The sequence below is a fragment of the Mobula birostris genome, chromosome 12 (genome assembly GCF_030028105.1).
Source record: "Mobula birostris isolate sMobBir1 chromosome 12, sMobBir1.hap1, whole genome shotgun sequence".
Taxonomy (NCBI): Eukaryota; Metazoa; Chordata; class Chondrichthyes; order Myliobatiformes; family Myliobatidae; genus Mobula; species Mobula birostris.
Window position 1 is genome coordinate 26,548,115 of NC_092381.1, and position 19,054 is coordinate 26,567,168.

General features: G+C 41.3%; 1 protein-coding gene across 1 annotated transcript in view; it reads right to left on the reverse strand.

Moving 5' to 3' along the window:
• LOC140205806 (dihydropyrimidine dehydrogenase [NADP(+)]-like) overlaps positions 1–19,054 on the reverse strand; it is a 927,724-nt gene that overhangs the window by 499,849 nt on the left and 408,821 nt on the right. Inside the window, exon 7 of the mRNA XM_072273510.1 lies at positions 1,952–2,033. Coding sequence (XP_072129611.1) covers positions 1,952–2,033 — 82 coding nt within the window. The remainder of the gene's footprint in view (positions 1–1,951; positions 2,034–19,054) is intronic.

A 19,054-nucleotide genomic window follows, 5' to 3' on the forward strand; every position in this document is an offset into this window, starting at 1 on the left:
CAAAGCATTTAATCTGAAAATGAATTGAAGATTATATGGTTGATTTAATCCAATAGTTTTCTGGTTATCCAATACTTGTTCCCCATGTCAAAGACATGCTTAATGGGTTTAATGTTGGCCCACGGCCTCGCCTTGTGCCAAGATGAGGCCACACTAAGGAGGTTATATTCCGTCTGCTTTCTCTTCAATCTGATAGCAATGAATATCAATTTCTCCATCCAGTAAAAAAAACCACCCCGTCCTTCTTTTATTCCCCATTCTGGCTTTTTACCTCTTCTTTCCTGCCTATTACTTCCTCCCGGACCCCCTCCTCCTTCCCTTTCTCTTAGAGTCCACTCTCCTCTCCTATCATATCCTTTTTTCTCTAGCCCTTTACCTTTCCCACCCACTTGGCTTCTCCTATCACCTTCTAGCTAGCCTCCTTCCCACCTCCAAACCTTTCTTATTCTGGCATCTTCCCCTTAACTAAAAGGGTCAGCCATGATTGAAAGAAGGAGCAGACTAATTCTGCACCTCTGTCTTATGGTCCCCCATTTCAGTTCTGAAGAAGGGTCTTGGCCCGAAACATCGACTGCTTGTTCATTTCCATGAATGCTACCTCGCCTGCTGAGTTCCTCCAGCATTTTGTGTGTGTTGTTTTGGACTTACAGCATCTGCAGATTTTCTTGCGTTTATACTTAATGGGTGATGTGGGATGATCCAACATGTCCTGTTTATTGGTTCCCCATTGTAATGTTCAACTGCATAAGGTCCAAAGCATGTCATAGATCTTCAGAATCAGAACCAAATTTATTATCACTGATATATGATGTGAAGTGCGTTGCTTTATGATGTAAAAATTGCTACAAATTACAAGAACAAATAAAGTAGTCAAAATAAAAGAATAAGAGAATAGTTAGAGTTCATGGGATCACATACCATTCAGAAATCTGATGGCATGGGGGAGAATTAAACTATTGAGTGTGGGTCTCCGGCCTCTTCTATTTCTTCCCTGATGGTAATAACAAGAAAAAGGCATTACCCAGAAAGGGAGTGTCCTTAAATTAGTGATGCCATCACCTTGAGACACCACCTCTTGAAAATGTGCTTGATGGTAGGAAGGGTGTGCTCATATAAACTGGCTGCAGAGAGGCCTTTCTTTCACCTGTCCTGCCACTCCAGATCCAGCAAAGGCAGCTGGAGTGGTCAAGGGTCATACAGAAGAGTTTCCCAGCAATGACAGCGAAGTTGGGAGCATCATTTTGGAACTGGAGAGGGAGTGGGATGGTTGAAGGGGAAATTTAAGATCTCTGGAGTCAGGACATTGCTGGGGAGAGAGGAGAGAAAAGTGGGACTGTGGTCATGACTAACCAGAGAGCTGGGGATGTCAAGGTCAATGACAGTGGTGAACAGTGGACTCTGCCTTTGCTCTGGTGTGTTTGTGAAGAGGGCTTTAAGTGAGTATTAAGTATATGATGTAAATACAGTCTTTGGTGACAACACATTGGAGCTAGTCACGTAGCTCCATTTTTATACTTTACATGCAGAATTAGGATAAGGAAGAAAAGATAACATTTTAAAGGGCAGGACCATTTGTAGGTCCTGTCTTTTAAAATTTTATAATTTCTTTCACATTCTAATTTTGTATGCAAAGTGTAAAGACCAGTTCAAAACAAACCCTGGTTAAAGCAAAAATGCTAAATCTACCCAACATAGTAAGAAACTGTTCCACTCAAAAAATTAATTGCATGTGTGCAAGACACGACAGAAATATTGATTGCCCTTTTTCAGACTGGTTGCATTCAAAATACAGACAGACAAATGCTCAGAACTTAATCAGGTATCCTACCCAATTGAAACAATTGGCGACATTTAATTGTGCTTTATTAATGTGTGTGACATTTTGCTGTTAATCATCAGTAAACTTCAAGCCATTCTTCATTTTATTTTTTGCATGCACTTTGGTGGTTACCTTCACTCCAAGGTCTTTCATCAGCTTGATTTCAAACTTGACAACATCATAAGGCAATCTGAACTGAGGAATCTCAGATGTACTACAAAAAAGAAGATATTTCATGATTCTCTAATTGCCATTAAAGCATCTTTTAATGCAAATCAATAATTCTCATTTGCTGTTATTTTACAGTTTGAACAGATTTACGGATACGAGACAGAAAAAAAAAACAAAATATGGGTCAACAACCTTCCCTGGTGCTGTAGCAATGCTACGGTAATATATTATAAAGAATGACCATAATAATTTCTCTACTTTATTTAAGCCTTCAAATGTAAAAAACATCAAATTTAATCTGAATCTTTATCTTAAAGCATCATCTTCATAAAATATTTATCAATTATGTTAAAAGGACATACTGTACTTTTAAGTGTATACCTTATGATATCATCTTAATTTGCTTTAAACTGATAAAGAAACATTAATCTGTCCTTCTAAAAAGCAGATTTGATGATGCATTTGACAATTTTTTGATCTCTGATCAAAATTATTTGACAAGTGAGTTGCTGCATTGCACAAAATAGTATACTCGTCTATTTGAGAAAACTAGTTAACCAATCATTGAATTTTACAAAAGAATATCATTTGGTTTAGTGCTTCTGTGCCACCTAGGTTCACTACTTTGCGTTTTCTCCCATGGCTCCGCAATCTTTTACTTTTCAAGTATAAATTTTTTTTTAATGTTACCATTTAATTTTCTTCCACCATTTTTTTCAAACAGACCACTTCAGATCTTGGTGTTAAAAATCTGCTCATCTGGTTCTTTTGCAATTATCTTTATTCTGCATTTCCTAATTAGTAGTATGCACTTCCAGGTTAGGTAAAGTCATCTGAGGAATAATATTCAAATATCGTGTGCTTTGGCATCAACATCAAAACATCTCTCAAGACCATCAATGTGGTTGTTTTTATTTCACTCACACTTTGCTGGCACAAGTGGGAGGGAGAGGGTTGATGCTTTTGTGTGGGAGGTGGAAGGGGGCTTTGGCTTTCTGATGTTTCTGTGATTCTACTGTGGATTTTTCTGCTTCATTGATGAATGTGACGCATAGGAATTTCAGGCTATTTATACATTCTCTGATATTAAATTGAAGCGTTGAGCCATTGAACTTGATAATGCACAAATATTAATTTTGATTGTGCCTAACATTACTACAATACAGCTTGGTATTTGTAACTTTTTTATACTGTATATATATTAAACCATGCTCTGTGATTGTATTATTAAATAGCTGTTATTTTAAACACATTTAATGAAGCCATTAATTTGATTAATTTGTTCACTCTCAGTACAATATCTCATTATGGTCAGTCCAAAAGTAATTTTATATGTTTACAATTAATCAACTTTATTATATTGGATTTCAACCTATCTGTAAACTACTAATTGGAAGGAAGCCTTTGATATACGAAATTAATTAGATAAGTGCACTGTTGTATGATATAGAACAACAGCTGCTTTCGTTATTCAGCACTGGACAACCTCAGAACCACATACTGTGGGAATGGATACACTGAACAGAAAATATAATAACAGCAATAGTATCGTTACTTTCTGCCTCTTAAAGAAACCATTTGAAACTCCCAGCCTTTAAATCAATTTGTTACAAACTCTATTGGATATATACACTCATTGGCCAGTTTATAAGTACCTTCTGTGCCTAATCAAGTGGTTACCAAGCGTATGTTCATGGTCTTTTGCTGCTGTCACCCATCTACTTTAAGGTTCAGCGCGTTGTCCATTTGGAGCTGCTCTTCGGCTCACCACTGTTGTAACGTATGCTCATATGAGTTATTGTCACCTTCCTGACAGCTTGAACCAGTCTGGCCATTCTCCTCTGACCTCTCTCATTAACAAGGCATTTTTATCCACAAAACTGTCACTCACTGGATGTTTCTGTTTGTTTGTTTTCACTGTAAACTCTAAAAGCTGTTGTGCATGAAAATCCCAGGAGATCAAAGACTCAAAAAAAGGTTCATTTTATTATCAAGGTATGTACACAGAATGCAACTCTAAGATTCATCTTCTCCAGAGAGCCGTGTAATACAGAAAAAAAATGACAGACATTGAAAGAAAAGACATCACCCCCGCACCACATGGAAAAGATGAAGAAACAAAACTCTCAAACCCCCCCAACCCCTCCCTCGCACAAAAACTAACAGATCAACAGATCCCACCTGGGCACGAGAGCTAAAACATTAAACTCCTAACACCAAGGCCCTCCCATGCAAAATAATACTCAGCAACAATAACATCAAACCCCCAACCTCTCACTCACCCAAAAAAGTAACCTATCGCCCACCCACCAATCAGCAACAAGAAGAAAACGCAGAAAAACTGAAGGAGACCAATATAAACTACAGTCCACAGAAATAAAAATGTGTCTCGGAATTTCAAAAATGTCCTCAGTTAGCATCGAGGCGAGCAACAGCTCCAACTCAGTCCTTCTGTGGGGCCTTCATCTGCCAAGATGCAGCCCCCCCCACAACCTCCGGCCCGACACGGCCTCCCGTGAAGATCAGCAGTTTCTGAGATACTCCAACTATCATTCCACAGTCAAAGTGACTGGAATCACACTCCTTCACATTCTGATGTTTGGTGTGAACAACTGGACCTCTTGACTATGCTTGCAGACTGTCATGCATTGAGTCGCTGCCACATGATTGGTTGATTATGTATTTGCATGAACAAGCAGGTGTACAGGTGTGTCTAATAAAGTGTACACTGAGTGTAGGCTTCCCCTCACACTATGCTTTACATTGTAGCTTTCCAAATGTGAGGGTAGTGGAGGGTGCATCAATTGAGATAGTTCAACTTCTTTTTCAAATTCAAGGTTGCCCATTCTGGATTTGCCAGCAGCAGACGATGTTTCGAGTACATGATGTTTTGTGAAATATCCAGTGCTGTGATCATGAAAGCTTTGATGTCAGTAACTTGAAATGTCTGGATGTCATATGGAATTGTTTGCTAGCTTCAGAATCAGATTTAATATCACTGGCATAAGTCATAAAATGTATTATATATATCTTATATAGTCATGGAGCAGATCTGAATTCCATGTCATCGTTCTCATTAGATTTCATGCTGTATCTGTATTGTCAATGCTGATAATCAATCCTGTCGGTGTCTCCGCAGATATTCTGCAGACAAAGAAGGCTGCATGTAATCCTCTCAATAAATACAACGCTGCTTTGTTAATCGGCAAAAAAAAAACAACGACACAGCCTCCTGGACTGTTTCACCATGAACAACCCAGTTTTTCTTTATTATTCATACAAATTTCTCTAGTGCAGGGGTTCCCAACCTACGGTCCATTGACCGTTTGGTAATGGTAGGGATCCATGGCATGAATAAGGTTGGGTACCCCTGCTCTAGAGCTCCATTGGCTCAAGGCCAGTGAGGTAACTTTACAATGAATGAAACCAAAGGAAATTGGAAACTTCCTGGTCATCGATTTTAAGCAGCTTTCAATTCTTTATTCTCTCCATTTGAGGAACACCAATAATGCAGATACAATTAACATTTGAGATGGCAACCTCTGCTGCAGAAGACAGATTTTTTTAATTACAAAGAATCTACTATAGCCATCAATAGTGACGAGCAAATAATCACAGGAGTGTATATCTGCAAAGTCAGCACTAAGTTTGATCTATGACCTTTAGGGTAATTTACATTTTATTGGTTGATTTTGTGTTAATCAACTAATCCATTCAGGGGACCGTAACTTCTTCCCTTTACAATTTTTAGATTTCATGATCCTTTGACAGGCTTTCTGAATAATATTTATAATATATTTCATTCTTGACTGCAGGATGACAGTAATTACCTCATAGAATGAGAGATGAGGTGGGTTCAATTATAAGTTTGTTGCACTTCTTCAGTAGCATGGGAAACATTATTGAAGGTCGCATTTTCAAAGTTCAAAGTACATTTATTATTAAAGTATGTATTCTGTATACAACCCTGAGATTCATAAAGCCACAAATCAGTTTGTGACTTGACACTATGTACAGGGACTGATTTTAGCTTTGTGTTCAACGTTATTGTTATAGGCACTGCATTCACACTCACATAACTGAGAACGTTGCTTTGTAGCCTTTTCTTCATGGCTATTGAGGCAGTTGTCGGCACCACCGATATGATAATAAGATCATAAGATATAGGAGCAGAAGGAGGCCATTCAGCTCATCGAGTCTGCTCTGCCATTCAGTCATGGGCTGATCCAATTCTTCCAGTCATCCCCACTCCTCCTCCTTCACCTCATACCCTTTGGTGCCTGGCTAATCAAGAACCTATCTATCTTTGCCTTAAATACACCCAATGACTTGGCCTCCACAGCCGCTCACGGCAACAAATTCCACAGATTTACCACCCTCTGACTAAAGTAAATTTCTCCGCATCTCAGTTCTAAATGGACATCCTTCAATCCTGAAGTCGTGCCCTCTTGTCCTAGAATCCCCTACCATGGGAAGTAACTTCGCCATATCTAATCTGTTCAAGCTTTTTAACATGCAGAATATTTCGATGAGATCTCCCCTCATTCTCCTGAACTCCAGGGAATACAGCCCAAGAGCTGCCAGACGTTCCTCATACAGTAACCCTCTCATTCCTAGAATCATTCTCGTGAATCTTCTCTGAACCCTCTCCAAAGTCAAATGCCAATGTGATGAGCTGACACAGTGTTGAAAATCAGTGGCATGAGATACCACAAAACTTTCATCTATTTGAAAGTGATTTGCAATGTAAATATATTTCCAGAACTATCAAAGGCATGGTAATGATGAGTTAGAGTACAGAGAGGAAATTAAGAGCCTGGTGGCATGGTGCAAAGACAATAACCTATCCCTTAATATCAGCAAGACGAAGGAATTGGTTGTTGACTTCAGAAGGAGTAACGGACCACACAACCCAATTTACATTGGTAGTGCGCAAGTGGAACAGGTCAAAAGTTTTAAGTTCCTCGGGGTCAATATCACAAATGACCTGACTTGGCCCAACCAAGTAGAGTTCACTACCAAGAAGGCCCACCAGCACCTTTACTTCCTGAGAAAGCTAAAGAAATTTGGCCTGTCCCCTAAAACCCTCACTAATTTTTATAGATGCACCATAGAAAGCATTCTTCTAGGGTGCATCACAACCTGGTATGGAAGTTGTCCTGTCCAAGACCTAAAGAAGCTGCAGAAGATTGTGAACACGGCGCAGCACATCACACAAACCAAACTTCCGTCCGTGGACTCACTTTACACCGCACGCTGTCCGAGCAGTGCTGCCAGGATAATCAAGGACAAGATCCACCAAGCCAACACACTTTTCGTCCCTCTTCCCTCCGGGAGAAGGTTCAGGAGCTTGAAGACTCGTACGGCTAGATTTGGGAACAGCTTCTTTCCAACTGTGATAAGACTGCTGAAGGGATCCTGACCCGGATCTGGGCCGTACCCTCCAAATATCCGGACCTGCCTCTCGGTTTTTTTGCACTACCTTACTCCCCATTTTTCTATTTTCTATTTATGATTTATAATTTAAATCTTTAATATTTACTAATTTTAACTATTTTTAATATTTAATATTTGTAATCCAGGGAGTGTGAAGCGCAGAATCAAATATCGCTGTGATGATTGTACGTCCTAGTACCAATTGTTTGGCGACAATAAAGTATAAAGTACAAAGTATTTCTGCAAGAAAACATTACAGCATACCTTCATTGAGCGAATCAAGTGACAGTGAGGATTGTGGAAGCTTTTTTTTCAAATATTACATCAGCAAATACAAGTTTAACAGCTGCACTTTAATTTACAAGCTGTGTTCACCTACATTATAGTTCTAGATTAATACTCCAGTCAGTGCAAAGACTAAAAGTCAGTGTCATCAGAAAAATTGTTAATCTCTGCATTAGCTTCAACACTTACTACGCACCTGGTTTGCTGAATGACCCACTGGTGAAGTAACATAACTAACATTGTTTCCCCTCAATAATCTGCATTGTTGGGCAGCTTCCTCCACCATATTTTGTGTTCTGCAAGTACTTATTGTCTGTTTATGGCTTTAATTCAAATGCTCTGCTCTGGACTTTTGTTTATTTACTCTTCCAATCTTATTATCTTATATTATCCTGTGGTCGTTTTTTCTCAATTGCTGTGTACTCTAAATCTCTAAATGTGACAATGATTTTACTAATGGAAGGAGCCCAGACAGATTGATGCCCCATTCGAAAGATTTCCTTCAAAACTGCATCATTCAACAGTCTGTGCTTTCAACTCTCACTCAAAATCACAGTTTGCATCAAAGTATCCCCAACACTGCAATAGTAATCAAGGAGTTTGCCTCTTGTCTTGTGAAATGGAGCACTATTGCATAATTGATAAAGTGGCATCAATATCCAATAATTTTTCATTACCACGGTATAACATTGACATTTCTTTGGATATCATTTATTATTTCAAATTCTGTCACTGCTTATTCAAAACTGCAAGGCCATTCATCCCAGAGGGATAAACACAAGAGATGCTGCAGATGCTAGAACTCCAGAGTAACACACACACAAAATGCTGCAGGAACTTAGCAGGTCAATCAGCATCAACAGAGAGATATAAACAGTCGACATTTCAGGCTGAGACCCTTCATCAGCCTTCTGTGCGTGTTATCCCAGAGCAACAAAATCTGGGTGGTTCAGAATGCATATCAAATGACAAGAGTTAGGCATCTTAATGTTACCCAAAAACAATATTCGTATTTTGGATATTAAGTTCTATTGCTTATTTAAATATATATTTTTGACACTGGCTAATCTGTATAGATATAAATTAATTTGATTCTGTGTTAAGATTCACTGCCACCTCAGCTGTTACTGGTTAATTGGCTGCAGGTTGACTCATACATACACAGCAAGAAAGGGTTTGTGCACACAGGATGAATGATCAATAGTGAAAGTACATTCATACATACAAAATACACAAAGTGACAAATGCTCACCTTCATCATGAATGTAAACTGACTGCTAAGTCCTTGATATTGTCGGCTAACTAGACAAGTTACCCTTTGTGTGATGTCGGACAAATGTGCGCTTTTCTTATTAAAAGGCTTGCTCAGAACTACATACAGCCTTAGAAAGAGCAAAGAACATAGAACAGTACAGCGCAATATTGGCCTTTTGGCCCACAATGTTGTGCTGATGCTTTAGCCTACTTCACGATCAATCTAACCCTTCCCTCCCACACAGCCCTCTGTTTTTCTTTCATCCATATGCCTGTACAGGTTTCCCCCGCCATCCAAAAGTAGAGCGTTCCTATGAAACGGTTCGTAAGCCGAAATGTCGTAAAGCGAAGAAGCAATTACCATCTACTTATATGGGAAAATTTTGTGAGCGTTCGCAGACCCAAAAATAACCTATCAGATACTGCCAAATAACACATAAAACCTAAAATAACAGGAACATGTAGTAAAAGCAGGAATGATATGATAAATACACAGCCTATACAAAAGTAGAAATACTTTTCCACAATTATTACTGAACTGCTCTCCGTAGCAAAAATCTCACGCAAGCGCCGTTGGCAGAAAATCTCACGCAAGCGCTGTTGGCAAGAACATTCTCTCCAGTAACCTTTAAGCTATGAAGCTGCCAAATCATACCAAATAACACGTAAAAATACACAGCCTATATAAAGTAGAAATAATGTATGTACAGTGTAGTATCACTTACAGAAATCGGGAAGATGGCTTGCCGAGCACACGGATGATGGTGTGTTAGACTGAGTCGTCACAGGTTGGGTGGCCCCCACCCTCCAGGCCACCGAGCGACACATTGCTGCGAAGCATGCAGGAATGCAGCCGTAGCCGGGAGGTACACAGCACATCTTTAAGAAAAAAGCCGAAATAAACAAGCTAATTAATTAGGTGCCGCGCAACATGTAATTGTCGGCCCAGATCAGTGCCGATTTCCAATTGTGTCGTCTCTGATCTGGGCCGATAATTATGTGTTGGCAGCACCTAATTAATTAGCATGTTTATTTCGGCTTTTTTCTTAAAGATGTGCTGTGTGCCTCCCGGCTACCGTTGCACTCTCCGCGAATCGGTATCTGTCCGTGGCCTGGGGGTTGGGGTGGTGGGACACTGGGGTGTCATCTCGTCATCTGTTTCCATTAGAGCAGGCAGCTCATCTTCTCCTATGACTACCCGCCTCAATGTCGAAGGTCGAGGTTCGTCGTCTGCTGTGGCTGATGTGGAAGGCTTGCTTGACTACGCACTTTTCTATCATACAGTTCTTTAATAAGGACTCAAACCATCCTGCAAATATCTCCTAAACCGACGTACCCTTTCAAAATTAAAGTCGTACTTTATCATCACTCATTCGGTTTTGATTGTTATCCTTTTTTCTTCCAATTGCATCAGCTCTTCATCTATCAGTTCTTGGTCATGGGATGCCAAAACCTCTTCAACATCATGTTTGTCAGCTTCCACAAGCCAAACTCACATTGTCCTTACTTCGTTCACCACGATCAAAACTCTTAATTATGTCTAGTTTTACGCTAAGAGTAACACCCTTACAAGCTCTTTCAGGCTTTTCCAATACCATAGAACTCATCTTGCAAACGGCTGCTCACAGGCACGTGTTTAAGCAAAGCAGTTCCGAATCCAGGGGAGAGCAGCTGCTCGGGGCGCGCGCTGCCTTTTATCGCACGCTTTTTTCGCGCGCTGAATTTTTTTTCGTAACAGTGAAAACACCTTCTGAAAGCCAAAACATGGTACTAATGTAGGTCTTTCGTAACAGTGAGGTTTCGTAAAGCGAACGTTCGACAAGCGGGGGACACCTGTATAAGACTCCCTTAAATATCTTTAGTGTATTTGTCTCAACCGCCACCCCTGGCAGCACTTTCCATACACACACCATTGTCTGAGTAAAAAAAACATCTCTGGCATCATATCTATTCTTTCTTCCCAATACCATAAAGTTACGCCCCTTTGTATTAGCCATTTCTGCCCTGAGAAAAAGTCTCTGGCTGTCCACTTGATCAATGTCCCTCGTCATCTTGTACACCTCTATCAAGACATCTCTCATTCTCCTTCTCTCCAAAAAGAGAAGCCCTTGCTTGCCCAACCTATCCCCATAAGGAGAATCTGTGGAATATATTGGTACAGATGACTGTTGAGGCCAAGTCATTGAGTGTATTTAAAGCAGAGGATTTTGATTAGTGAGGGTGTCAAAGGCTATGGGGAGAAGGCCAGGAAAATAAATCAGCCATATTCGAAATTTGGAGCACACTCAATGGGCCGAAGGGCCTAAATCTGTTCCTGTGTCTTATGCATTTCTGCCACTTCACAGCGCAATGCCACTGGTCAGCACCGCAGCATGCCTGCAGGAAATGCAGCCAAGTTTCAGGCTTTTACTGGCTTGTGCCAATCTGTGGGCATGAGCAAGTTCTGTATTCCTGGCGACCTTGCAGCAGATGGCAAAGCTTGGCATTCTCCTCTCCGCTGATTCAGATTCTGAGAAAGGCAAGTTACCGCAGTCAGTCCCAGCTGGGTATGCAGAGGCTGCAGAACTGGTTTGTGGCAGCTTGGTAGGTGGGACCAAAAGGGCCACGCGGGCTCCTGATCACCCTGGCACGCCTTCTTTCATGCAATATCATGTAAAACATGACATGCTGTGATTGTGATGCCACTAAAGAGCTTCCAGCATAAAGGTGAAACAGGTATTAACATCTAATTACAATGTCACTTAGGGCCTGTAGGCACAGCTGGCATCAAGATGAAAATCCTCTGTCAACAACATATGCCAAGTGAGCTTTGCTACTTCTCTTTGCGGATGTTGGGGCGTAGGAGTGGGCAGGAGGACACCTGACCTTTCTGGCTTCTTTCCATTTGCCACCCCACCCTCTCCTCCACCTCCCCCCCTCCAAACATATTGCTGTAACTGATTCCTGATGCCAATAGAGGATACAATGGCATACAAACACAAATACATATCTACATCTGGCACAAAAGCTCATGAAAGTCTAAGTGCCAGCTGGAAGCAAACATAACAACAAGAATTGCATACATACTTAAAGCAATTGGTTTTCCAATCCTCTTATCAGTGCACATCCATCCATGTTGTCTCCCACTTCAGATTACAATATTGTTTCCAGAAAGCCCCAGCCGAAAGATAGGTCAGGGGAATTTGACACTCTCTTTCCTTTCTGTTTTGCATTCAGACATCAGAACTGATGTAAACACTCTACAGAGCATTAACTGAACATCCAATTGACAGGCCAGAATTCTGTCAAGTTCCTTACCCCTCCATCATCTCATGCCTAATGAATGTCAAACTGTTTGCAGGACAGAAACTGAACTACGGGGGCAGAGATATAAAGTGAGAGAGGTAAGACTTAAAATGATACCTGAGGGGCAACTTTCCACCTAGTGAATATATAAAGCTATAAGATATAGCAACAGAATTGGATCAACTGGCCCTCGACTCAGCTCTGCCATTTTATTGAGGCTGATCCATTTCCCTCTCAGTCCTGCCTTCTCTCCGTATCCTTTCATGCTATGAACAACCAAGAATCTCTCAAACCCTGCCTTAACTATACCTAGTGACTTAGCCTCCACAGCCAGCTGTGGCAACGAATTTCATAAATTCACCATTCTCTAGCTAAAGAAATTCCTCCTCACCTCCATTCTAAATGGACATACCTCTAATCTGAGGCCATGTCCCCTACTCCTAGATTCTCTAGATGTAACAAGCTACCAGAGGAAGAGGTGACGGTGAGTACAGTAATGATATTTAAAAGATACATGGACCATATTTTACTTGGCGTATTGCTCATGCCGTTCCATTGTTTAAAAAGGGTTCTAAGAGTAAACCTAGCAATTATCGGCCTGTGAGTTTGACGTCAGTGGTGGGTAAATTGATGGAAAGTATTCTTAGAGATGGTATATATAATTATCTGGATAGACAGGGTCTGATTAGGAACAGTCAACGTGGATTTGTGCGTGGAAGGTCATGTTTGACAAATCTTATTGAATTTTTTGAAGAGGTTACTAGGAAAGTTGATGAGGGTAAAGTGGTGGATGTTGTCTATGTGGACTTCAGTAAGGCCTTTGACAAGGTTCCACACAGAAGGTTAGTTAGGAATACTTACAATCATTAAGTATTAATATTGAAGTAGTAAAATGGATTCAGCAGTGGCAGGATGGGAGACACCAGAGAGCAGTGGTGGATAACTGTTTGTCAGATTGGAGGCCGGTAACTAGTGGTGTGCCTCAGGGATCTGTACTGGGTCAAATGTTGTTTGTCACATACATTAATGATCTGGATCATGGGGTAGTAAATTGGATTAGTAAGTATGCAGATGATACTAAGATAGGTGGAGTTGTGGATAATGAAGTAGGTTTTCAAAGTTTGCAGAAAGATTTAGGCCAGTTAGAAGAGTGGGCTGAAAGATGGCAGATGGAGTTTAATGCTGATAAATGTGAGGTGCTACATAGTCATAGTCATAGTCATAGCCATAGTCATAGCCATACTTTATTGATCCCGGGGGAAATTGGTTTTCATTACAGTTGCACCATAAATAATAAATAGTAATAAAACCATAAATAGTTAAATAGTAATATGTAAATTATGCCAGGAAATAAGTCCAGGACCAGCCTATTGGCTCAGGGTGTCTGACCCTCCAAGGGAGGAGTTGTACCATTTTGGTAGGACTAATCAAAATAGGACATACATGGTAAATGGTAGGGCATTGAAGAATGTAGTAGAACAGAGGGATCTAGGAATAATGGTGCATAGTTCCCTGAAGGTGGAATCTCATGTGGATAGGGTGATGAAGAAAGCTTTTGGTATGCTGGCCTTTATAAATCAAAGTATTGAGTATAGGAATTGGGATGTAATGTTAAAATTGTACAAGGCATTGTTAAGGCCAACTTTGGAGTATTGTGTGCAGTTCTGATCACCAAATTATAGGAAAGATGTCAACAAAATAGAGAGAGTACAGAGAAGATTTACTAGAATGTTATCTGGGTTTCAGCACCTAAGTTACAGAGAAAGGTTGAACAAGTTGGGTCTTTATTCTTTGGAGGGAAGAAGGTTGAGGGGAAACTCGATAGAGGTATTTACAATTATGAGGGGGATAAATAGAACTGACGTGGATAGGCTTTTTCCATTGAGAGTAGGGAAGATTTGAAACAAGAGGACATGAGTTGAGAGTTAAAGAGCAAAAGTTTAGGGGTAACACGAGGGGGAACTTCTTTACTCAGAGAGTGGTAGCTGTGTGGAATGAGCTTCCAGCAGAAGTGGTTGAGGCAGGTTCGATATTGTCGTTTAAAGTTAAATTAGATAGCTATACGGACAGGAAAGGAATGGAGGGTTATGGGCTGAGTGCAGGTCAGTGGGACTAGGTGAGAGTAAACATTCGGCACGGACTAGAAGGGCTGAGTTGGCCTGTTTCTGTGCTGCAATTGTTATATGGATAGAAAAGGTATAAGCAAGTGGAATTATGTCAGTTAGCCAACATGGTCAGCATGAATGAGCTGGGCCATCAAGCCTGTTCTGTGCTCCAAAACACTTTGACTCTGACTGCCAGAAACCCGTTAGCATCACTGCAGTGAAATTCATGATTTCACATTGGCAGTAGGGCAGATCAGGAACCAAAGCCCAGCAAATTGGGGCAGGAAAGAGGATCAACTTCTCTCCTCTTTGATTCCGGGCTCCAAGAAATTTTAAATATGTCCAAGGCAGGGTCTTGACCCGAAATATTGACAATCTATTTCCCTCCACAGATGATGCTCAACCAATTAATTTTCTCCTTCAGTTTTGTTTACTTTTCTCTCCAACTTCACATTCTGCTGCACAATATACAGGGAAGTTCCTCTGATGTAGCGACATAAAGAAGCAATAAGGCCCCTTCCAAACTTAAAAAAGAGACTAAGGTGCCAGAGGATGGCTACTCTTTGCAAGTGGATCCAATCAGTCCTCATTACATCTGTTCTGATGGTCCTATTCTTTTAAATGGGTGGCGTGGTGGAGATACATCTCTACTGAAGGAGGCGAAAGGCACTCCTCCTCTTTGCTAACCTGCAGCTCACCCTTGGGCAAGGTGTAAGCACTTGTTTAGCACCCCCCCCCACCCCCACCCAATCATGGTCACGCGAAGCTACGGCAGCAGATGGTGGACTGTCGTTTGAGCAGCTGATGCATAACACAAGTTCTGGTTATGTGACCCCCTTGACACCAGCAGACAATCTCTGAAGAGCATTGATAACGGCTGGGGTCACCCGTCTTGTAAAGACCCTGCCGAGAAGGCGGCGATGGCAAACCACTTCTGTAGAAAAATTTGCCAAGAGCAATCATGGTCATGGAAAGAACACAGTCACCCAACACCATACAACACAACATATGACAAATGAACGGACTCTTTTAAATCTCATTTCAGCCTCTCACATTGTTTTCTTTTTACCACTATGTACTTATGTATGGCATGATCTCAGAGTCATAGTCATAGAGCAGGAAAAGAGGACCTTCAGCGCAACTGGTCTATGCCAACCTGCTAGCCTCAGTTGTCCATGTTTAGCACATAACCCCGCCCACCACCACCCCCCCCCCAGCCCTTCCTCTCTATGTAACTATCCAACACCTCTTAAATGTTGTGTTTATATCCACCCTGACCACTCCCTCTGACAGTTCTTTCAAGTACTCACGACTCACTTTCCTGGAAGGCACACTTTTTTCACTGCATATCAGTATGTGATAATAATAAGCAAGTTTGAAATTATACATTTCACTCCTAAACTGGGTGGACTTAAAAGGAGCATGCTACACTAGACTTTTTATTGTACACTAAGGTGCAACTGCAAAGGCAAATCTCAGCAGGTATTTGCAGTTTCCCTCTTATCTTTCTGAAATATTACTGACCACAACTGTCATGCTAGTTCCTCTTCCACTCTTCTCATCCCCAAATCACATGCAATGGACTTATCTGTCCACCACTGACTTCTTCTAAAGGTTTAGGAAGAGCTCACCAGAAATACGATGATGAGGCGAGAGACCTAGTTACGGACAAGCCTTTAGCCTAAAGCTCAGTTTGCCAGCCACTGGCAGTCCATATATTTATTTCCTTTTCCACAGAACTCCCCAGCTAATTTTCTGTTCCAGCATTTTCTTCAACGGTTGCATTAATTTGTTTTAGTAATATCATTCAAGTCACTTCAACTTCTCCAGAAACTGTTTTTAAACAAACCAAGGAGGTTTTTCTTGTTCTTTTTAGCACATTTGCTTTTGTAGTTTTCAGTCTTTATTGCCCTTGCTTCCTTCCCTCGTCTCTGCACCTTCAAACTTCTCAATAGTTGGTATTTCTAAGGAAAGTACCTTAAGCACTAACTTTGTTCCTCTCTACATTTGTTACTCAATCGGTCAATATTTTCAACTTTTTCTGATTTTATTTCAGATTTCCAGCACCTGCAATATCTTGCTATTTATTATTATTAGACATACAGCACAATGGTAGTTTCTTCTGGATCACGGGCCCATACCACCCAATTACACCACGTGACCAATTAACCTACTAACCCATACATCTTTGAAATGTGGAGCACCCAGAGGAAACCTACATGGAGAACATACAGTCTACTTATACACAGCAGTGGGAATTGAACTCTGGTGGCTGGTGCTGCATGCCAACCACTACATAACCATGCCGAACACTACACTACTATGCTAACCACTATACTACCATGCCAACCACTACACTACCATGCCAACCACTACACCACCATGCCAACCACTACACTACTATGCTAACCACTACACTACCATGCCAACCACTACACTATCATACTAACCACTACACTACCATGCCAATCACTACACTACCATGCTAACCACTATACTACCATACCAACCACTACACTACCATGCCAACCACTACACTACCATGGCAACCACTACACTACCATGCCAACCACTACACTACCATGGCAACCACTACACTACCATGCCTTTCAGAAGGCTTTTGACAAGGAGGTATGCCGTCTGCTGAAGGCTAGATTGGCAGCATTCTCTGGCAACCCAGGCCTGTACCAAAAAACCAGGTATGATTTATAGAGGGCTATTTCAAACAGCGAAAAGACAATTTTGAATGAGGATGGAGGTGACATCGTGTGTACGACAACTCTGGCAGGGTTTGCAAGACAATACTTCTCACAAAGCGAAACCCAATAGCATGAATGACAGTGGTGCTTCACTACCAGATGAACTCAACACCTTCTATGCCCACTTTGAAAGGGAGAACACAACTATAGCTGTGAAGATCCCTGCTGCACCAGGTGACCCTGTGATCTCTGTCTCAGAGGCCGATGTTAGGCTGTCTTTAAAGAAAGTGAACCCTTGCAAGGTGGAAGGTCCCGATGGAGGACCTGGTAAGGCTCTGAAAACCTGTCCTAACCAACCGGCAGGAATATTCAAGGACATTTTCAACCTCTCACTGCTAAGGGCAGAAGTTCCCACTTGCTTCAGAAAGGCAAGAATTATACCAGTGCTTAAAAAGAATAATGTGAGCTGCCTTAATGACTATCGCTCAGTAGCACTCACATCTACAGTGATGAAATGCTTTGAGAGGATGGTCATGACTAGATTAAACTCCTTCGCCAGAATAGGCCAACGACAGATGCAACCTCAATGGCTCTCCATATGGCTTTAGACCACCTGGACAACACAAACACCTATGTCAGGATGCTGTTCATCGACTATAGCTCAGCATTTAATACCACCATTCTCAGAATCCTGATTAAGAAGTTGCAGAACCTGGGCCTCTGTACCTCCCTCTGCAATTGGATCCTCGATTCCCTAACTGGAAGACCACAATCTGTGTGGATTGGTGATAACATCTCCTCCTCACTGACGATCAACACTGGTGCACCTCAGGGGTGTGTGCTTAGCCCACCGCTCTACTCTCTATATACACTTGACTGTGTGGCTAGGCATAGCTCAAATACCTTCTATAAATTTGCCGATGATACAACCATTGTTGGCAGAATCTCAGATGGTGATGAGAGGGCATATAGGAGCGAGATATGCCAACTAGTGGAGTGGTGCTGCAGCAACAACCTGGCACTCAACGTCAGTAAGATGAAAGAGCCGATTGTGGACTTCAGGAAGAGTAAGACAAAGAAGCACATACCAATCCTCACAGAGGGATCAGAAGTGGAGAGAGTGAGCAGATTCAAGTTCCTGGATGTCAAGATTTCTGAGGATCTAATCTAGTCCCAACATATCAATGCCGTTATAAAGAAGGCAAGGCAGTGACTATATTTCATTAGGAGTTTGAAGAGATTTGGTATGTCAACAAATACACTCAAGAACCTCTATAGATGTACCATGGAGAGCATTCTGACAGGCTGCATCACTGTCTGGTATGGGGGGTGTGGGCTACTGCACAGGACCGAACGAAGCTGCAAAGGATTGTAAATTTAATTAGCACCATCTTGGGTACTAGCCAACAAAGTATCCAGGACATCTTCAAGGAGCGGTGTCTCAGAAGGGCAGCGTCCATTATTAAGGACCTCCAGCACCCAGGACATGCCCTTTTCTCACTGTTACCATTAGGTAGGAGATACAGAAGCCTGAAGGCACACACTCAGTGATTCAGGAACAGCTTCTTCCCCTCTGCCATCCGATTCATAAATGCACATTACTGATATTGAACCCTTGGACACTAAGTCACTTTTAAAATATGTATTATTTCTGTTTTTGCACAATTTTCAATATATTCAATATACATATACTGTAATTTATTTATTTATTATTATTATTTTAATTTGTTTTTTCTTCTTTATTATGTATTACACTGAACTGTTGGAAAACGCACGGTGGTAGTAGAAATAAATGTGCGGACTATTTTCTAAACGGGGGGAAAATCCAATAATCTGAGATGCAAAGGGACTTGGGAACACCCTCAAGGTTAACGTGCAGGTTGAGTCGGTGGTAAGCAATGCAAATGCAATGTTAGCATTCATTTCAAGAGGTCTAGAATACAAAAGCAGGAATGTGATGCTGAGGCTCTATAAGGCACTGATGAGGCATCACCTTGAGT